The 21,964-nt window shown below is 37.2% G+C and overlaps 2 protein-coding genes across 8 annotated transcripts; one reads left to right on the top strand and one right to left on the bottom strand.

Moving 5' to 3' along the window:
* Positions 1 to 1,328: 1,328 nt before the first annotated feature.
* On the top strand, positions 1,329 to 16,944 carry LOC307158439 (coiled-coil domain-containing protein 158-like). 6 transcript variants are annotated; one of them, XM_079871009.1, is made up of 15 exons: positions 1,329 to 1,407; positions 2,147 to 2,243; positions 5,672 to 5,911; positions 6,042 to 6,210; positions 6,712 to 6,864; positions 7,824 to 7,936; positions 10,882 to 11,040; positions 11,157 to 11,249; positions 11,358 to 11,456; positions 11,547 to 11,680; positions 11,823 to 11,885; positions 12,101 to 12,159; positions 12,266 to 12,412; positions 12,589 to 12,680; positions 15,797 to 16,944. In XM_079871009.1, the coding sequence occupies exons 3-14, from the start codon at positions 5,765 to 5,767 to the stop codon at positions 12,639 to 12,641; spliced, it is 1,389 nt and encodes a 462-aa protein (XP_079727135.1). In that variant the 5' UTR covers positions 1,329 to 1,407; positions 2,147 to 2,243; positions 5,672 to 5,764; the 3' UTR covers positions 12,642 to 12,680; positions 15,797 to 16,944. The 6 variants fall into 6 exon arrangements, 4 of the variants coding, with proteins under 4 accessions (XP_079727135.1, XP_079727134.1, XP_079727133.1 ...); XM_079871008.1 differs by lacking the exons at positions 1,329 to 1,407; positions 2,147 to 2,243 and adding an exon at positions 2,309 to 2,423 and having other exon boundaries at positions 5,723 to 5,911; XM_079871007.1 differs by lacking the exons at positions 1,329 to 1,407; positions 2,147 to 2,243 and adding an exon at positions 2,309 to 2,423 and having other exon boundaries at positions 5,720 to 5,911; positions 12,589 to 12,686.
* fam47e (family with sequence similarity 47 member E) lies at positions 14,449 to 20,834 on the bottom strand. Of its 2 annotated transcripts, none has more exons than XM_079871012.1 (8): positions 20,786 to 20,834; positions 16,365 to 16,740; positions 15,729 to 15,886; positions 15,361 to 15,538; positions 15,101 to 15,280; positions 14,927 to 15,022; positions 14,727 to 14,804; positions 14,449 to 14,617 (listed from the first exon to the last, which is right to left on the bottom strand). In XM_079871012.1, exons 1-8 carry the CDS (start codon positions 20,815 to 20,817, stop codon positions 14,522 to 14,524), a joined length of 1,194 nt encoding a protein of 397 aa, XP_079727138.1. In that variant the 5' UTR covers positions 20,818 to 20,834; the 3' UTR covers positions 14,449 to 14,521. The 2 variants fall into 2 exon arrangements, with proteins under 2 accessions (XP_079727138.1, XP_079727137.1); XM_079871011.1 differs by lacking the exon at positions 20,786 to 20,834 and adding an exon at positions 17,714 to 17,806.
* Positions 20,835 to 21,964: the final 1,130 nt, after the last annotated feature.

Below are 21,964 nucleotides of genomic sequence, written 5' to 3'. Positions count from 1 at the left end.
CAGTACAAACAATGAGGCCATTGAAATGTCGAATTCATATTTCAAGATTAAAAACTAAGAAAAAAAATAATGGATTAAATTACAGACTTTCGATTGATGGTTTACAAAAAAGGGACAATTTACTATTAGGAAAACATTAGATTTTAAAAATATATTTCTTGTTTTACTACTCTAATGGCATACATATTGTCCGTGACGGGGTGGTACAAGAAGGATTCCCATGCCTGAATAAAAAGGATAATATTATTAAGGATTTTGTGCCTGAGGTGGGAAAATATTATTTTTTGGAGGATTAACTTTAAAGGTGTAAGTTTTTCAAAAATAAGTTTGTTCTTAATGAAAATTTGGAAAATTGCAAAGTGGAAATGGCACCCGTTTCGTAGAAAGACTCTTGAACACTGGCACATTTTTTATTTGAAAAAAAAAAAAACGACATAATTAGCAATGCAAATACAATATATAACCTATAAAACAAACTGCAAAATGAGAAATCTTTGGTTGTAGATAACAATTGTGTCAAACACATATTCATGGGAAAATAAAGAAATTACATTCAGAATCCCCCCCCCCCCTCCCTTTTTTTTACAGAGAAATAAAAATTATTTATTTCTATCACTATCCAAAATCACATTTCTATTGCACATTTAAAATCAACTATTAAAACCAATCCATTTGAGATATTAAACTATGTCATATTTGGTAGCCTATATATTTTTAACATAACATTATACATAATATTTGCCTTAAAGATAATATGCTATTTTCATCGTAAATTATACCTAAGTGGATTTCTTTTTATATTTAAAAAGAAATATGTTAACAACATTTGCATTTTTTTAAATTATCCTACATGTGATGTTTATTAGGCTATTCTACTACTTTTTATACAGTCCATGGCAAGGCAGCTTTCTGACATTTTTACATCGTGTTGATTATTGTGAAATGCATGAAGTTTTCTGATGCTGAACACTGGGGTGTTTCGTGTATGATCAGCGACATGTTGCAGTCACGCAATGGCCTGTGTGTATGGAAAGCCCATACGGAGTGACGTTTTACGAGCTAATTGGTTAACTTGTTACAAGCTCTGTAGTTGCTATGGTGACGACGATGGCTTCATTGCGCCCGTTTGAAAACTAGCTAGCAAGTTAGGTAGCTTTCGTTAAATCTCGGTGCACGTGCAAACAAAGTAAAAAGAAAATAATTTTACCTTGAACTTGTTTTACTCCCAATTTATTTGTTGAGAAAGAGAATATCGCAGTTATACAGGGTGTTTACTAGCTATCAGAAATAAAGCTGATAAACAGCACCTGTCCACCACCGGAAGCGTTTCGGCGTGTCATTTCTCCAGAACAAACTTCTTCCATAGTGAGTGAGTTTGACCAGGTTAATATGGCCGTACAACGTTATGTGAGTAGTATGTAACGTTGCTGCTTTCTTTTTATGTAAATAACTGACTGACTGACGGTCAGCTAAAATAATAAGCGCAGAGAATAAAGTTACAACGCCACGGGGTTTTTTGTTTGTATATTTAGCTAACATGCGTTTATTCTACTTTATAACAAACATGTGGTCATAAAACTTGTTTTAACATGGTTGTGATAAAACACAACAAAACTACAGAAATTGTTATTCGGTAGGCTGTTATATACTGCACACTTAGACGGGATGGACATAATGTAAATGCTTCAAAAAAGTGCTGCAGTGAATGATGATAGTGATAATGTCGTACACTTATAATGCCGCTTTCACGTGCTATCGGAAATGTCTTACTTCCCAGTTCCCACTTCTGAAGTCGTGATTACGAGCTTATCGCATTCAAATTGCGACTTGAGAGAGCGTTCCTGACCAATTTTTTAACTTGGAAACTGGTATATTTACGATCATTCCGATGGCACGTGAAGGCAGCATTACTTCAGGTGTGTAACTGAGTTAGATTGTTAACTAAAATCGTAACCAAAAGTGTGAATTGGCTTTGTTGAATGTGTATTTAATTTTTACTCTGTATTCATTCATATTGTTATTGTTTAAACATATTATTTTTTAATTCTTTAAGGCCCTGTGCGTTTGACTCTCTATGTTCAATTCAGTGTAAGGTTCATCTGGTAATGCTGTATGTGATCCATCAATACATGTTGTTATGTTACAGACAAGAGCAACGCATTACCAGTCCTGACCAGAGGGTGGCGATATTGACTGAGAAACTTTGGTGTTTACAGAGTGCAGCTTCTGGTGGAGTTATTACAGCAAGTTCTCAATCTCCTCATACACATATCCTTCCAGCTGCTTTTCCTCCTGTCACTTTTTGATTAAAATGGTTTTGTTCTGTGCTAGAAAAGTTAGAATAAGCTGCAAGTCAAGCCTGTTTACACCAGAGCAAGAAAAGTGAGCTGGAGTCAGAGAAACAACGGATGTATGAAACTAAGGTAATGAGACGAGTGTTCCAAGCCCTTTTGGTGTTTACACCAAAACTGCAGAACACTGGGATGTGGGATGTTTTCACATTAGCACTGTCTGACTGATGCATCCTGACTATGCTTGATAGCCTTCATATGCTGGATTTGGCTGTAGTCTACAATGAGAGAAGGGTTTGTTGGAACGTAATCGAGTTGGCTGCTGGTCAGTTCAGTGGAGGAGCAGTTGGCTCAATCCCAGTCCCAGGCCGGGAAGGCCGTGAGAGACCTCTCAGCCCAATTACATACACAACTCGGCCAACTTTTAGTAATAAACACAGTAGTGTAGGCAGCTCAAGATGTTTGTTTTTTGTTTGCACTTTTTTAATAACAACTGTCAGATACATACTGACCTGAAGTTTGTAAATGCTGTGTATTTGTGGCACTATCAAATCATTAATCTGTTTGTTTGAGCGTCCTGGCTAGCCCAAATGCCACAACATTGGTTTAACCAATGGCGTGAGATTTTGGGTGGGGCTATCTGTTTGCCTGACCAATGGCAGCTGGGGAGTGTTCAAGAAACTTGTTTGGAAACATTGGCTGCTTCTGAAATCGCATACTCTCTTGAGTAGGTACTTATTTTGAATAAGTAACTACTTCCGACCACTAAAAAGGTATGTTCTATATAGTATGAATATAATCTGGATGTACTACATTCCCTATGTTGCCCTTATCACGTGACCTACCAGTTGCGTCATGTCACTGCCGTTCACAAATCCTCTCCCATGGCCTCATGGGATAGTGAAGTGTCCATCGTAAGCACACTTTAGAAGAAGTAGGTAATCCGGGTACTTTTTGCCTACTCTCTTATGAGCACTGTGTATTCGGACATGCTACTTTTATCACATAGGCCTACTGTTTTTCAAACTTTATACAGGGAAGTGTGTGATTTCTGAAGCAGCCAGTGTTTATTTTTGCAACACTATAGGGCCAAAAATGAGACACTTTCAGCTTTATGAAATGTGTCATCAGCAGCTAAAGGTGCAATTCAGTGGTCTTGATCAGAGGTATTTAGTCACACCAAAGCAAAAGTTTTCATTGAAAACTGCCTTTGTAGAAATCGCCTGTTGAAAAGTGTACATTACTGTTCAAATGTTTGGGGTAAATTAAACTTATCAGCAAGTATGCATTTAATTTATCAAAAGTGACAGTAAAGACAATTATAATATTACAAAAGGTTTCAATTTCTATTTATGGGGAAAAAAAATCCTGAAAAAAAGTACCATGGTTTCCACAAATAATAGCAGCAAATCAGCATATTAGAAGGATTTCTGAAGGATCTAGTCCAGTCATTTTCTGAAAAAAAGGTTGAACAAATTGCAACAGAAGCAAACTCAGCCTGATATTGTATCCTCAATATGTCCTGAGTAAGGAAAAAAAAGTCCCGAAGAATCCCATGAGGGGAAAGTTTCAAAAAAGACCCAAATATATCCTATTCATACGCCTATTCATTCTTTTTCTTACGTGAATAGGGTAAAAATATTAACCTTTAGATATCACCATGAAAATTACTGAGTTGATTACTTACATCAAGACAAACAAAGATTGTATTACAAGTTTTTTTTAAATGGTTTGTTAACATGGACAAACGGTGCATAATCTAATTATGTATGTGCTAATTTGCATAAATACCACAACAGATCTAAACATTGGCTATAGCCAGGTGAAAATGTCTTGTTGAATCTTGTTAACACATAACAGTAAAATACTTAATGTTAAGGTCTGAATGGAACCCATTTAGGCTACCCATGAGCATTAATACATAGAGGCAGGACGAAGTACTTTAAACCAGCCTTTATTAATTATTATTGCAGAGATGGGGTTTGGGGCTGGGTCTGTGGGACTGTTTCTGGGGATTTACTTTTTATTTTACTTACCTTTTGTCTTCTGCATTCTCCTTACCATTGTCTCCTGTTCTTCCCTCAGACTCGTCCCCCAGAAACAGTCCCACAGACCCAGCCCCAAACCCCATCTCTGCAATAATAATTAATAAAGGCTGGTTTAAAGTACTTCTTCCTGCCTCTATGTATTAATGCTCATGGGTAGCCTAAATGGGTTCCATTCAGACCTTAACATTAAGTATTTTACTTTATTTTACTTTATTTCTTTTTCGAAACTTTCCCCTAATGGGATTCTTCGGGACTTTTTTTTTTCCTTACTCAGGACATATTGAGGATACAAAATCAGTTGAGTTTGCTTCTGTTGCAATTTGTTCAAGGTTGAGCCCCATTTTGGCTTAAAATGACTGGACTAATTGTGTGACACTGAAGACTGGAGCAATGATGCTGAAAATTCAGCTTTGCCATCACAGGAATAAATGACAATTTAAAATATATTTAACAAAAAATCCAAAACAGTTGTTATAAATTTCAGAATATTACTGTAGTTATCATAAAATAAATGCAGCCTTAGTGAGCATAAGAGACTTCTTTCAAAAAATCATATTTTAGAATACAATGGCATTATTATTTTTTCTCTCTCTCGGTTTGTTTTCAACAGAAAAAGTACTTGCTGGACATTTAAGATCATTTAAACTAGCTTTTTCAAACTGTTTATGACACTTCTGAGTTGTTGGCAGAGGCAGAACAGCATGAGTCTTGTCGAGCTGCCAGGTCTGCGCAGTGAGACAGAATTGATTAGAAAGCAGCTTTAGCAAGCCAAGAGAGAGGCAGATCGACTGCAGTTCAGCACAGCCTGTACCAGCCTCAGACTCCAACAGGAATAACTGCAATTGCATCTCATATTAAAGGATGTACCACATGCATTGAGTTCAAAATGATGCAAAGAGGGCTCAGTTCCATTTACTCTACATCTTCTTTGTCTACATTTTTAAGCAACAACCTTGACAAATGACTGCTGACACAAGGCGACATCATCTATACTCATATTGTTTACAGCACTGTGCCAACCAAACACAGTACCAAAGTTGACAAAAAGCTCCTTAAAATAAAACAAATTTGTTAATTTTACCGCAAAATTAACATAAACATGAATTTGCACAGAAATACCATAGAGTCTGATAGGACGCACAGCCTTTGACAAAAGATGTGGGAAGTGTTTCTCCTCCCTTTTAAAACTTAGTCTTTTTCCTGATGTCTGAAAGCCTTTCAAAACAGGCCTGCTGCGACCCACCGGTCGAGAAACATATGTTCTTCAGAGAATGCAGGCAGTTTTGAGGCTTTTCCAGTGCTTATGTCTCAGTGTTGTTATACGTGATTCAGTTGGAGAGAAGGCATCTGCCGGTGTTGTTGAAGCAGTGGTATCCGCAGCAGGTCAATGTCCCGCTGGAAGAGGTTCAGGGTCTGCTGAAGGTCATGAGGACAGAGGCAGATGACCGGATGATGAGTGCAGGACTGGAAAGTGCCATGCAGTTTATCTCAGAGCACAGCTGCACTGTGGACATGCAGCGATATTTAACTAACCAGATCGAGCAGCTCAGAGGAGAGAACCAACAACTGAAGGTGGGGAAATTTGAGGTAGAATCTTTTTAGTAGTAGAATTCAAACTAATACACAATTTAGGATGCCTTAGCTATTATACTTCTCATAATTAGCCCTTGCTTGACATTCACATAGCGGTTGTTTTTAACAGGCTGCATTGAGACAGGCAGAGCTCAGACTCAGCACAATGGCGGGAGAGAAGGCCTGTCAGCAGGCTGCGCTCTCAGAAAAGACCTGCAGTGTTGATCAGCTTACTTTCGAGAAACTGCAGATGACCGACGAGCTGGAAGTGCAGCGTATGCAGCTTACCCAGCTGAAAGGTACAGACACTGATGCTCTGAATGCTATCACAAACTGCAGACCGACTATAAACACTGTTCAATGTACATTGTCCCCTATAAACTATTTGAATGCTTAATTCTTGCTTTTATTGTATTGTATTGTTATTGCATGCATTGGTTTGGCAGAAGCAAAAATTCAAACTAAGTGACATCTGGGTCAATGACATATAGTAGGATTCATATTATTCACGAAAAAGAAAAGTTAAATGATTTTAAGAAAAGTCTAAATTTAATAACTCTGTAATTGTCATGTTGTGTAACAATCAAATCTAAATTAAGAACATAACTACACCTTGAATACATGAAGTGTACACCTCTCAATTATTATTTCCAGGTTTTGAAATATATTTACAGAGGTAATTTGGTCATAAAGGTTTTTGGGGAGTATGTTTTAAAACCTGAACCTTGCCTTATTTAAAAAGCTCAAATTATCTGATATTTTAAGAGATATTGACCTCTGTATGATGTAATTTCTTACAGAGGGGCAGGAAGCTTTTATAGAGCTATTTGCCAAGAAGAGCAGTGAGCTGGAGCAACAGAGCCTTAACCTCAGGACTCAGCTGAAGACTGTGCGGGCAGAACTGACCCAGGCCAACAGTTGGTTGAGAACCTTGGAGGGAGCTGATGGTCATGGTACATACACACACAACATACTTTTTGTTTGTTTGTTTTAATAAATAATTTTTAAGGCTACAGATAGGAAGAAAAAAAAAGACATTTAAAATGAACAATGATCCACAATTCGCCCTCAGTAACCTCTCAGGACTGGCCCCTGAGTTTTACACAGATCAAAGCTTTGAGAAAAAAAATCCTAATACACTCAAATACAAATATAGGCATCCGTACCAATTCATAGCACTGCTGATATTTAAAGTGAGGATGTTTTCACAGTGTTACCTCAGGAAAAACCAGACCGAGGTCAAGTGTATATAAAATAAAAGGCGGAAGACCAAACCCTGCGTTACTGGATTCATTTACATTCTTTACAGAGAGCCAGTGTGTGGCCATGGTTTTGTTGTTTTGCATTTTGGATAATGGCAGGAAGACGGCATACTGAGATTATAGATCTACTCCGTGCACTCCTGCTGTTATTCCACTATGTCCTTTTCCATCACTTAATCCGCACAAAGTATGCATTTTAACATTTTTACAATGTTTTCAGCTGTTTGGCGTCCGTGTATTGAGACATTGTTAAAGAACATTTTTGTTCTCGCTGTGCGCAGTGGTTGTGGGGGCTGTTACATAATGTAGCTATGATTTCTTAGGTCTGACCTCTGTAACCCTCCATTGTTTCATTTTGTCCCATTCAATTGTGAGAGAGACAGAATGGGAAAATGGTCTCATATGACGTAAGTTTCTGTTCATTGGTTCACTGGACAAAGTGTCTTTTGAAATGCAGACAATACATTAACAATATAGTCCAAGTTATTCTCTTGTGAACGTGATACAGCTGACATAACCTGAGAAACAATTCTCAAATAGGGCGATACCTAATGCATCGTACATAATATTCCTCAGACAGGACAGTGAATTATCATTCTTGGTATTTACTGTGGTTGAACTGATTGGAATGTGTTTTATATGTATTTCAGGTCTCAGGGTTGCTCTCGGGATGCAGAAACAGATCACTGCTAAAAGAGAGCAGATTGATTTTCTGCAAAGCCGAATTCAGCTGCTGGAAGAGACCATCGAGAAGCTCAAGATGGTGAAATGCATCACTAACAAGAACTTTCTGTTTCTCACAGTAACTCCCTGTTACTAATTAGTGTGTATATGTAATGTTAAAATAGAAGGTGTCCGTGTCCAGGTATATCTAAGTTAGAGGTTTTCAGCCCTGCTTCTGAAGTCCCACTGCCCTGCTTCAGCTTGTGATTTTCAAGAGCTTTAGCTGATTCAGGTGTCTGTTTTATTAGGGTTGGTGAGAAACTTTGCGGGACAGTGGGCCTCCAGGAGCAGGGTTTAAGACCTATGATCCAAGTATATAGGTATTAATGTTATCATAATTCATGATATGATCATTTTCAGACCAAAAAAAAAGTGTATATTTATGTATTTTCCAAATAATTAACAACACTTGGAGGAAAGGTATGGCCTCAGATGTGTCAAAACACTGTAAATTAACTGGGGCTTTCAACCTCATGGTGTCTGCATTCTAAAAATGGTACTTTATTTTTATTGACTGTCGAGCACTTTTCTGTTTTCACAAAGCACTGTCAGGGATACCCCTTTCCCACCACTAATATGCATGAAATATTTATAGGAGAGGATTATCAGACAGACAGTGGGAAATATGGCTTGAATGTCGGAGTGACTTGCTCTGGTATGCTTGTTTGAAATTAAATGGAATCATCTCAGAGAGACCGTTTCCAGGATAATCGCTTTTTGTGTATTTGTTCTACAGGTGTAGTCATAAGTTTACATACACTTTGCAGAGTCAGCAAAATGTTAATACTTAAGTAAAAATTATTTTTTCAGTACTACATACAGACCTACATAAGCTGTATCACATAACAGATGTTTACATATAGTCCCTAAGACACTGAATTGAGTTAAACTGTAAATGCACAAATCCTCAAGGCCCTGGTTTTCCAACATCTTCTGCATCTTTGAACCATTTCCAGCTGTGACTGTGATTTTGAAATCCGTCTTTTCACACTGAGGACAATTGAGGAACTCATACTCAAATATTACAAAAGCTGCAAACACTCAATGGTGCTCAAGGAATCATGATGAATTAAGAGCTGGGGATATAATCTTTTTAAACGGGATGTAACTTGTTTTATTTCCTCTTTTTTTTACTATTAACACTTTCAGATTCTGCAAGTTGTTTGTAAAATTATGACTTCAGTTGTATGTTGAATTGCAGGATTATACGGCTGAAACTAAGTTGGAAATATTAGAATGTTCTTTGTTGCATTTGGGAAATTGTTTCACTCCTCATTGGGAGTTAGTTACTAGTTACTAGTTACGCTACTTAGAATCGCAGATTGCACAGTATTGTGAAATATGTAAAAATTGTCAAGTCATCTTCATTTATATAGCGCTTTTAACAATGTAGATTGTTTCAAAGCAGCTTTATAGAGATAAACGTATAATTTAAGGTAACAGAGATTGTTTTGGCTTTATAGCGGTTCTTTAATAAAGTTATTTTCCACTTCCAGCTAAAGTTAGTTTTGATTGATTCGCTTCCGTCGCAACGATCATTTGTTATTAAATTAGGGGCCGCTAAGACGACACCATTCTCTCTACACAGACTTTAAACGCGAACCTGTGATAAACGCTGGTGGTGTTCAGATGCGCATTAAGAATTGGTTCAATAGTTATGTGCGTTTGAATGTGCACCGGTTTGGAATTCCCTACAAACCAAGCCTAAACAAAGTACTGGTGTTTCCTTATAAATTTTGATACAGAATTTTATTTTATTTGATCAATTCGGGGTAGATACGCGGGTGGTAAAGGGATCCTCCATAGGGAGAGACTAGTTGGCACTTCAGCACTGCGTTGTCATCGGGTCCAGGCGAAGGTCCTTCATCAGATCTGGATACAGCCTGGATCCGGCAGGCTGCGGGAAAACCTTGGGATAAACAAAAGACACTAAAATTAGCGTAGATGCCATTCTTCTTATGATGTAACGAGTACATCAGGATTTATGGGAAGTGTTCCCGGTTCCAGCTGACCTAATCTATAGCCTAACACTGAATTATAGAAGTCTATAATGTATTATGTGAATGCTAGGCCAAAGAGATGTGTCTTTAGTCTAGCTTTGAACTGACAGAGTGTGTCTGCTTCCCGGACAATGTTAGGAAGACTGTTCCAAAGTTTTGGTGCTAAATAGGAGAAGGATCTACCGCCAGCAGTCGATTTTGATATTCTAGGTATTATCAACTGGCCGGAATTTTGAGATCGCAATAGACATGAAGGACTATAATGCGTTAAGAGCTCGCTCAAGTACTGCGGAGCTAAACCACTTAGTGCTTTGTAAGTGATCAGCAATATTTTAAAATTGATGCGATGTTTAATAGGGAGCCAGTGCAGTTTTGACAGAACCGGGCTAATATGGTCATACTTCCTGGTTCTGGTAAGAACTCGAGCTGCTGCGTTTTGAACCAGCTGTAGTTTGTTTATTAAGCGTGCAGGGCAACCACCCAGTAGAGCATTACAATAATCTAGCCTTGAGGTCATGAACGCATGAACTAACTGTTCCGCATTTGTCTCTGAGAGCATACGCCGTAATTTAGATATATTTTTAAGATGGAAAAATGCAGTTTTACAGATACTAGACACATGACTTTCAAATGAAAGATTGGTATCAAAGAGCACACCCAGGTTCCTAACCGACGAGGAAGACTTAACAGAGCAGCCATCAAGTGTTAGACGGTATTCTAGGTTATTACGTGAGGAAGTTTTAAAAAAAATTGTATAACTACAATGTAAGACTGATATGTTTTCCAGCCATAAACCTTGCAAAAATCCTTTTGGGGTTTAGTAGATGACTATTGCAGCACTTTTCTTGAATGCAAGAACAAATATTAACCTAGATAATCTCTTTTACAAAGTATTTTTGCATAGTCCAAAGAGCAACTTTTTTCTGTTCATGTATTTTTTCCTTTTGTGCATATGTACATATTAACGAGTGTTTGTGTGTCATAGGAGAAGCATCGTCAGGCATTGCTGGTTAAGAGACAGACTCAAGAGCTAGTGTCAGAGAGGGAGAGCAGGAGAAGACTGGAGTCAGAAGTGGAGACTCTGTGCTCACAAGAGCGAGAACTCAAAGGCAAAGCAGAGAGACTTGAAACAGCTTTATTCAAGGTGTCTGACAGTCTTCTTGTTAAACAGGCTTATTCCAAATACAACAGTATGACTGTCAGATAATACAGCAGATGACTGACATTGTAAACAATTGAAACATAATGTATATTCTACAGATGTCTAACAGTTTGGCTGAATGTCAAGACTTTATTCAGAAGCAGGAACAGGAGCTTATGAGGCTGAAACTGCATCATGCTTTAGATTTAAAGGTAAAACATAGACAAATTTAGTGTAGTAGTAATTATTTGATTTCATCTTCTGGTCAAACGTTACTATTCTTACTGTTATGCTATTTCTATGTGTATGTTTTTGGTCAGGAATTGCAAAGCCAGAACTGGCGTAACGTCCCCAGATCTCCAGTCAGCAGTCGTACCCATCTTCCCCTCGCTCAGCAGAACGTTAATGGCCTAATGGAGGTATGAAAGAGCCTTGCTAACTACACACACACTCAAATATCTGAACTGACAGGATGTGCTGGAACAGATTTGCCTTTGGAATCTTTCCAGGTGAGAGTGTGTGACCCCATTGTTGAGCTGAAGAGAGCTGTAAGAGCTCTGCATGGCGGGATTGTTGAAGAGCAAGGACCACACACTAGTACGAGCTTCAGGAGGATACCCGAAGAAGACCACACATCTAGACAGTGAGTCTCATTCATAAAAGGCCATTATAGAGGAAAACACCTAAGGGAAGACCACGGCATCAGGGAATGGAGGAGTTGAGGAAATTGCAGACAAGTAGAGTTTTGTGAATCACTCAAGTCTTATTTATCATTTTCATTGCAGACCAACAGAAACTAAAGATGCTGGATGTACCACAGGGCCATTTGGGAGAATAACCAGTTACGGGTATGAGGAAAGTACACACACATGTTAGCTACAAGAAGTTTCATGCCTTCTAACCACACATGCACAGATGCTTGATGCCCAGTAAAGTGCCTTTTCCTCAGTTAAGATGTTTTGTAACATTTAAGTGCTTCTCTGCAGTGATTTATGCTTGTTCTCCACTCTCTCTGAGACACATTTAATGCATGTGCTGCTTGTGTTGCATGTGTGCTTTGCAGTGAGCTCAGAAGTGCTGAACCTTATAAGCAGGATTGCAACAGCCCTTTATTAGCTGACAGTGAGTCTTTGTGCCACTACTTTGATCAATGATGGAAAAACTGATTAATGATCTTTGCTCATTTAGAAAAATACATAGATATAATCAAATGTCTCTTGTTTGACAGATAATGCAGTACGCTCAAGAGCGGGCCAGATGTGCTATTCCCGCTCTGCTCGTGCGGCAGGATGCAGGTCTCCTGTGCACCTTCTCCTCACTTCTGATCTTCCCGCTGACAGAAACTATTGGCCCCCTTCCAACGCTAATCAGATATGTAAGCTACACGTCAAACACAATTAGAGCCGTTTTATGAAAACTAAACAGATAAGTGTTACCCGACGCAGGATTTATTTAACAGTGGCAATGATTTAATTATTTTACAGTATGTTGTAAATCACAGTGAGTGATTTATTTGGTTATTAAACTGGAAGTTTATTGGTCTTTTATCAGCTGCCAACAATCAAGATGAGCTCAAAGGACAGGAATCGCGGAAAAAGATCTGAACAGACCGTAGAACTTACTGAAGGATCTTCAACTGAAGGGTGATGGTCAGAATGACACTATTTTTGTTTTTTGTTTTATAGTCTCAAGAGGTGTGCTTAACTTTGACTGTGGCTGGCCTTACTGATCAGTGAGATTTGCCGCTTAAAGTTGGGGGAGAAGTTGAAAACTCAACTATCAAGTCAGATACTTTCAGCTTCCCAAAGTGATGCTTACACTGTGTTTGCTTTATCGCAAATAAAGTGGATTAGATATTTGTCAGATAAATGTTTGAATTTTAAATGTAGCAAACGGAAACACTTTTCATTTGGTAGGTTATGTGCTGCTTAAAGGGATAGTTCTCTCAAAAATGAAAATTCTGTCATTAATTACTCACCCTAATGTCATTCCAAACCCATAAGACTTTCATTCATCTTTGGAACACAAATGAAGATCTTTTTGATGAAATCTGAGAGCTTTCTGATTCTGTCCCTCCATTGACAGCAACGCAACTGACACTTTGGCGCTTCAAAAAGTTAATAAAGTGAGCGTAAAACTAATCCATATGAATTGAGAGGTTTAGTCCAAGTTTTCTGAAGAGACTCGATCGCTTTATATGATAGTCATATAAAATTTAGGCTTTTATTCACATACAAACATTGATTAGCGAACATAACAGAAGCTCAACCGAACCTGCTTTGACCACGAGAATGAACATGATTGGTGCTTGCAGAAGCTCAAACGTTCTGTGTAACAAGAGAATGAACCTCATTGGTTCTTGCACGCCAAGCGAACATGCTTGAGCTTCCGTTTACCACAACTGATGTGTGAGTTGATGAAAGTTTATATGTGAAAAAAAAGCCTAAATTAAATGTTCATCATATAAAGTGATCGTGTCTTTTCAGAAAACTTGGACTAAACCACTCAATTCATATGGATTCGTTTTACTATCACTTTATGAACTTTTTGAAACGTCAAAGTGTCAGTTGCGTAGCTATCAATGAAGGGACAGAAAGGTCTCAGATTTCATCAAAAAGATCTTCATTTTTGTTTGAAGATGAACGAAAGCATTATCGTTTGGAACGACATGAGGGTAGAATAATTAATGACAGAATTAATTTTTGGGTGAACTAAACCTTTAATACAGCACCTGTATGTAAAAAAAAAAAAATCAAGATAAGCCTATATTATTAAAATACCAAATAAAGTGAGGTCTGTAATATTTAAATCACTTTCATTTTAATTAACATGACACAAAATAACATTAAGATTACTTTTTTTTTACGGTTATAAAAACAAGATTTGTTAGCATTAGTGGAACTGAAGGTGTCAGAATAAACACGAAGCGCACGTCATTGCTGTTATCAGTGAATCTAGCCTATTGTGAAATAGCTGTGTCGTCATCAGAGCTCACACAGCCACTCTTGAGAAACTAAGCTGACTGAGCCAGATGACTGCTCTCTCGGTCTAACCGCCATGCACTGCTTTGGTCTGTGCATGAGGCCGAACACACCTAATAACAATTGACCCTTTGCCAGACCAGCCTACAAAATATTACTTACCAATTCTACCTTAGCAACTGTTTAGCATGGCAGAATGCATAAGAGCAGAAATTTCTTAGAAAACCCCACCGGGAGTCCCACCGGGAAGCTGAGAACACAGTATTTGTTTTTCAGTGAAGGTTTTATGAATGAATAAAGAAAACTCGAGGAAGAGAGAGCCATGCCAAATACGCCCTAGTTTATTTTTTTTTTATCATGAATTTACAGTTTACAGAAATCTGGCTTGGGGGTAAAATGTTCCTTTTAATCTTAAAAAAAAAATTGTAGTTGGGAGAATTGCATTTAGCAGCTAATGCATGAATGTGTGAAGTAATGTTCAATAAAACAACATAAGGGAATATTTAAAGAGTTAAATGCACAGCTCTCCCTGTAGATGATGATGTGGAGCCTCTGATCCTGTTCTTCTGTTCATCCTCAGAGAATAAAGCACTGAGAAACTACACAAGGACATGAATAAAATACTTGATTATTAAATAATTAATCTGTCAAAGTATATGAAATATTATTTGAATTTAAACTCATAAAATATTTATTCTGTTGTATTACCCTTGGCATTCTCACTCCCTTTTTTATAATGAACTCTCTGAATGCCTGAATGCCGTGAATCTGCTTCAGCTCCTTATCCTAGATGACAGGAAAATATGAATGGAACTCCAGCAACTAAATAGAGATCAGGCTGGTTTGCCTCATCATCAGCTGTCACATTATTTGCTCTTTTTATACCTAGTAGATGCTATAAAAGTCACCTGCTCACTCAGCTGTTCCTCAAAGTCCAGACTCCCTGTGATCTCTGCCAGGGCTTTAGGATCATTGGCAGCCTGGGGTCTGTTGGGTTTATAGGCCTGTTATACAGACATAGAAAAGACTTATTAATCCAATCACAAAAATTATGTCTTAAGAACAAAAACAATGTCTCCAACCTGAGTCAACTCCTTAACACTCTGGCCTTTATGATGTTCCTCTACAGAGCTCTGGAGTTTTGCTATAGTTTCAATAGGATAGGTCTTGTTAATAGGTAAGGTCAAGGAGGGTTTCTTCTCATAGTCACTCTTAAACAGGTCCAAGATGGTTGACTCTGTCAGATCACTGGTCTCTCCACCCTGAGAAAACATTAAAAGAAGGAATAACATTTAGGCTTAATATCTATTGCGTAATGTGTACATGATGAAATATTACTTACCAGTGAAGTAATCCATTCACAGAAGAGCTTGGTAATCATCTGCTTGTCATCTTGTGATATGGAGTGCAAGAGTTTAACACTCGCCATGTGATCGTCTTTGACACCCAGAGTTCCTTTGAGTCTCTGCCATTTATAGGGATGTCTTGGTCTGGCGTCTGTACATTTCTCCTTTTGAGGCCTTGGGAAATTTAAGAAGGGTATGGTGTTATGATATATGTAACATACTTCTTTAATGTCTCCCACTGGGAAAGAATTAAAATTAAAATAGGAATACTGTTTTTATCCTAACATTGTGACTGCTTCCATTCTAATGGAATGGAATCAGAACCAAAACCTGAAACGTGCACAAAAGAGTAAATTAAAATCACTTGATGTTGATGGATGGTTTTATTGTCTCCGGAGTTGAGAATTCACATTGTGCTCTGTTTTCTTCTAGATGTTCCATTTTCTTTGTTGGAGATGTTATGGACAATTCTTCCTTCACGCACATATCAGGATCCAGGACTGACAACACCTGATCAAATAACTGTTGAAAAAGTTGGTGTTTGGAGGCATTGTATACATTGTAATTAATATTCCTCAATGTATTATTTTTTACTTCATCATCTTTCATATTTAAAGCTGTTGTTAGATATTTCAGCGCCACAAGCCGCACCAAATGGAATCACAAAACTGTTTTCAAACAGGTTTCCCTAAAACTCCCACAGCTTCAGTGGACCCTTTTCACATTTCCATATTTCTCTAAATTGTAGCCTAAGTCGTCATCATCGTTATTAACTATCCTGGTGAATGGGAGACCGTAACAAATTTTTTGCTAACAAAACAGAAGAAGCTTACTAGAAACCTCATTGATACAGTCTTAACTCTTTTTTGTGATTTTTTTGTGATGAGGGTAAATGTTTGTTGCATTAAAAAATAGCTAACAGCAACTTTAACATGATTTGAAGTGTAGCCTATTTACATGTTGTCCAGTCATGTCGACAACATTTTAAAAGTGGTATTACCTCTGGTGTCAGACCGCTCTCCAGATGTGGATACAGGGCCAGTGGGTGTTGTTTGAGTTTGTGCTCGACAGCATCAATGAACTCACACTGAGCTTGACTCTGGGGATTCTGCTTTGAGTAACACGCTTGAGTTTTACTCAGTCTCTTCTGCGGGAACTTCGTTGAACAAGCGTGGTGGTTTGGCATCCCAAAGACCGCAGGGGAGGGTCCACTCTTACACTGGGTGAAGAGCTCTTTATTGACTGTCGGGTAACCATCTCTAAAATCATCCAGGCCCGGGGACAAAAAACGCCATTTGCGACTATCTAATGCCCCTGATAACTGTTGCTTTTGCCTAAGATCCCTGAGATATTTAGTCTTCAGCCGTTCCTTAAACCTGAAGACAAAGACAAGAGTTGTGGCCATTCCCGTTATGCAGTACCAGATGAGCTCTGTAACAAAATCTTATGTTGAAATTTGAGGATGTATTTATAAAAGGGTACGGAATACTTTCTCATCAAGCTTAGGTACTAATTACAACTCGATGGAAAAATGGCCTGAAAGGACTGAACCAGGTTGGAAATAAAGAGCTGTTCCTCAATGCGCTTACATAGTGCTTTACTTTAAGTTATAAAGTGAATATTCTAGGGGTGTAACGATACCCTCATCTCACGATTCAATACTGAACTCACGATACGATATCATTGCGATACTCCACTCCATTTTTACAGTTGATTAAAATGGTACATTTGGTATTACATTGGGGGGTGGAAATGAATAGGCTTGGACTTGGTGCTGATAACCCAATGCACAGGACAATGGCGACACCAGAATAAAAATATTCATGATTCTGAAGCTGAAAATACAGAATTATTTTAAACAAATATGCTTACACTTTGTCACTGACTACATATATTTAAAATGTAGCCCACTTTTTACTGGTAACATAAAACACTTGGCATTATCAGGACCCACAAATATTCCCCCATTGCATTATTATACATTATATTCAACATTATAAATAGCCTAGTAGTTGAATGTAGTACTGACACTAAAACTTTGTAAACTTCTCACAGTAATTTTCATTTTGGGTGAACTATACGCAATACAGATCGTCACTATCCACGATATTGTTACAAATTGTTTTACGATTTAACGTTACTGTGACACCCCTAGAATATTCAGAAGAAAAGTTTTGAATTGTCTAAAAAGGGAAAAAAGAAGAACACTTGCTTGATATATCTTAATACATTGCCAGTTTGTCATGTTAGAAGTTAGTATTTCATTTAAAAAGTTAATTTTTAGTATTTTTATTTATTTTAGTCACAGTAGTAATAGTAACTGTCACTGTCGCAAAGTGTGCAACTTACCAGGGAAACTTAATGTTTTCCACTTGTCCAGTTTTGAAAGACATTTCGCTCGTCTCGGTGCTTCTATATTATATTTAAACGATTCGTTTTCTACCAAATGTGTCTTACAGTTTACAAACTCAACGTTATTAAATGATCACCATGTAAAATTTGGACACTCGAGTGAGGTGCGTTGGTTTGGTTGCTATGGCAGCACAGCAGACTGGCGCTCTGGTACTTGTAGTTCTTCTCTACTGATGAAGAGGGCCGTGTTTAAACCACAAGAGGGAGCTTTGTGATAATAGAGCAGATGCAATATGTATAGCTGGAGCTCTATTTGAAAAAACGTTTATTAATAGAATACACATTTTAATTGCTGAGTCTGTTCCTAAAAAACACCCCCGTCCGTGGCTATATTTTGAATCTATTAATTATCACTGAATTTCTTGTTTTTACTGTGTTTTTTATGTAGTTTTGAATGCTCATCCTATGAGAGCATTGGGGAGTTTATAGCAATGTACTTATTTATTAGTTATCATTAATAGTATCAGTCTTTTATAACATATCCCTAAAAACAAAGCCCCGTGCAAAGAACAGGAAGAGAAGACAGTGAATTGTTTTGCCTTTGAGATTTGCTTGACTTGTATCCTGCATGAATGATTTACTCTTGACAGGATGTGGAACAGAACTTTCTGTTTTGTTGTTCCAACCTTCCAGATGTCATTAAACCAATGATCCATCATTTCAGTCGAGCCGGACAAAGTTATAGTCAATAATAATTCACAGTAACTGTGTTCAAACTGGCCACATGTTAATGGTCCGAGGTCAAATAAACCCGAAGAGACGGTTAATGACAGGAGGCGCAGAAGATGTCCTGTTCTTCAGGAAGTTCAATTCAATGTTGTTTATGGAAAAGCTGGGGAAAAAATACTATTGGGCTATTCCAAACAATACAATAATGTCCTCTGATTAGGTGATTTGAACTTTCCATGGAGAACACCCTTTTAGAGAATATCCTGATTAAAACTTTCTCATCTAATCAGCTTTGGAAGATTTTGTTTTGTTTTGTTTTTACATTGGATCCAAGGGAGAGTGGGACAGCTGATACTTTGAAATATGGGAATGAGTTAGTGATCAGGGAGTGGAGAAAAATTACTACGAATGAATAACCTGATTCAAAGCTGGCTCAAACCCAGAGCCCTTAAGCAGAATTTTCATTAGTCTTTATACTGTGTTCCTTGTGCCTGCACACAGGATCTTCTGATCTTCATGTGAACTCTTTCTTTACTGGCATCTATAGTTTAATGAAGAACATCCATGGAACCTTTCCATTGCATAAAAGGTTCCTTATAGTGGAAAACTGTTCTTTAGATTATTAAAATGTTCTCCACACTATAAGAAAAAAAAAAACGTTCTTGTAAGAACTGTCACAGAGAGGTTTCTTTGGGGAACCCAAAATTCTCCACTGCTACAAAAAAAAAAAAAAGACCATTTCGAATAATTTTTAAGAATGTAGAGCTTCTCATATCTCGCTAAATGTAAAAATATTTCAGAAATTACGTTGACTTTTGTGGAATACAAAAGAAGATATTTTGTGTCTTATTTTGTTGTTTTTGGATCTTCTCTTGTTCACCAGAACAAAGTAAGTCAGGTTTGGAACGTAAATAATAACAGAATTTTTAGTTTTGGCTGAACTTTCCTTTAACCTTTAAATGACAATATGAGCAATATGAAAAACAAGCTTCCAGTAACTGATAAGGAAGTAATAGGTTCATTAAAACTCCCTTTCCCTTCCCAACCAAAATGAATAAGGTTGACTAATTCCATGCATGTATTGCTTCCTGCAGAGAGCACTTTCAAACATTTGTAAGAGTAAACAAAGTGAATTTAAATGCAGCGTATTTGTTCTGCACACATTTACAGTAGAACAAACTTCACAGACTGTTCAGAATTAACATGGTGGCGTGACTGCTCCCAGGAATCCGTGTGTGTTTTGAGGGTGTAGCCCGGTGACTCCTACACAGCCAGCAAGGAGTTGAACATTAGATCCCTTTGACTTCATGGTTTATTCGTCTGTTTTGTCATGCACGCCTTCAACCTGTCAACTAATTCCTTAAATGATCTCTTGTGAAATAAACAGCAAAATAATTATGTACACCACAATCCATGAAGAATCATTTCCATTGCACAAAAGTTTCTTTATAGTGGGAAAAGGTATACATATTCTTCGCACTAAGAAAAAGATAATGCTTCTTTTAACTTTTCCCCAAAAAGTTCTTTTTGGGAACCAAGAAAATGGTTCTTCTATGGCATTGCTGCCAAAACAAATCAAATCATCATATTAGAATGATTTCTGAAGGATCATGTGACACTGAAGACTGGAATAACGATGCTGAAACTTACAGGAATAAATTGCATTTTAAAATATATTAAAATAGAAAACATATTTTGAATTGCAGTAATATTTCCAAACTATTACTGTTTTTCACTGAACAAATAAATGCAGCAAAGTTTTTCGTTGCAAAGTCAAATGAGTAAAATTGTGTAAAACACCTTTAAAAAAAAGAGATGCTGGAGCAGCAAGAGCAGGAATTTGACTGTATGTGAGAATTTTCTCCTGAGTGGGAAGTTTCCTTCATTAGCACAGACTCAGGAGAAATGATCCAAACAGAAAACACAGAAGAGAGCTGGTAATTGTTTACAGAGTGTTTTCCCCAGGGTTCAGTGCTGCTGCTGAGACAGGTGGAAGTGGGCCGCCCCACAGGGGCAATGGAATTTCCTCAGAGCCAAACCCTATGAGAAGTATTTATCAGAGCATGTGATGTGCCAGAATCTGGGGAGGTCCAGTTTCCCACAAAGGACAAATGCCTTATGTAATTTTGAGACAAAAGGAATGCTCCCTTTGATGGTCTGTCTGTGAAATGGACAGCAAATATAGAATAAATGTCAAACGGCAATAGAATATGTAGAGAGTTTCACTTGCAAAAAGCCTTATGCTCGCCGAGGTGGCATTTATTTGACCAAAAATACAGTAAAAACTGTAATATTATTACAATTTAAAATAACAGTTTTTATATATTGTATAATTTATACCTGTGAGGGTAAAGCTGTATTTTCAGCATCATTACTCCAGTCTTCAGTGTCACATGATCCTTCAGAAATCATCTAATATGCTGATTTGGTGCTCAAGAAACATTTATTATTAATATTAGTTTAGATTTGACTACACTTTGGCTGAAATTAAAAACACTCAATCTAATAATACTAGCAAACAGACTTGAAGGACAGAGTAACAGGATAACACAAATCATCAGGGGAGCTTATAGGATGGCAGTCAACAATGACAAAGAAAGGAAACATTAAAGTTTGGAACAAACAAAACCCTTTTTTGTTTATAGTAAAAAAAAAAAAAAACAAGGTCCTCCCAGAAATGTACTTGTAAATTTTCCAGACATTCAAGGTAGCGGAATTACTGTAAGAACATTCAGCTTCCCAAAACATCCACCTCTCCTCTTGGGAGGATTCAAAAGCTTTCCTCATAAAATCAGTACACTGTAAAAAAAAAAAAAAAATCTGCCTTCAATTTTTATGTAAAATCAACTTGTCTGTGCAAGTCATTTCAACTTAAATTACATTACACTGGAAAAAAAGAGTTAAATCTCCTATAACTTATAACAAAGTTAAAAATGGTGACTTATTTTGATGAGTTGAAGTAATGTTAAAACATATAATGACTTATTGATCATGTCATTTTTTACAGTGGCATTCTTTTCTTTTTTTTCTTCTTTTTAAAAATGTAAAAACACTCAAAGTTTTAAATAAAACAATTATTGGATTTCATTTTAAAGAAAATGCTATTTGTTCTACTTTCTTTGTGGAAATTAATTTACTAGCAATTTTGACTGAAAATTGTTTCTACACTTTTTTTTTTTTTCTACTTGCACTTTTTTTTCAGTGCTGATCTTTGGAAAGTACATATTCACTCCTTCTTCCAAATCCTGTCACTCCTTATATTTAAACAATGGTTTGTTGTAGTTGTGTAACTTCTCTCTCAGCCATGAACAAAGAACAACACAACACTAGGGGAGAAAAAAAAACATATATATATTTTAAAGCCCATTTTATTGATATATTATGGAATAATTAATCACAACACTCAGTGAAATGGTTTCTCTCTGAAATTAGTTTATGTTTTCTGTTTTTAGCCATCTCTTTCCCTCATATTTCTCATTTTCTGTGTGACAAGCTTAAATGACCCGCAATTAAACGGTG

The sequence above is a fragment of the Squalius cephalus genome (assembly GCF_949319135.1).
Source record: "Squalius cephalus genome assembly, chromosome: 5".
Classification (NCBI taxonomy): domain Eukaryota; kingdom Metazoa; phylum Chordata; class Actinopteri; order Cypriniformes; family Leuciscidae; genus Squalius; species Squalius cephalus.
The sequence above is the reverse complement of the archived record's forward strand: the minus strand, read 5'-3'. Positions and strand labels throughout refer to the sequence as shown.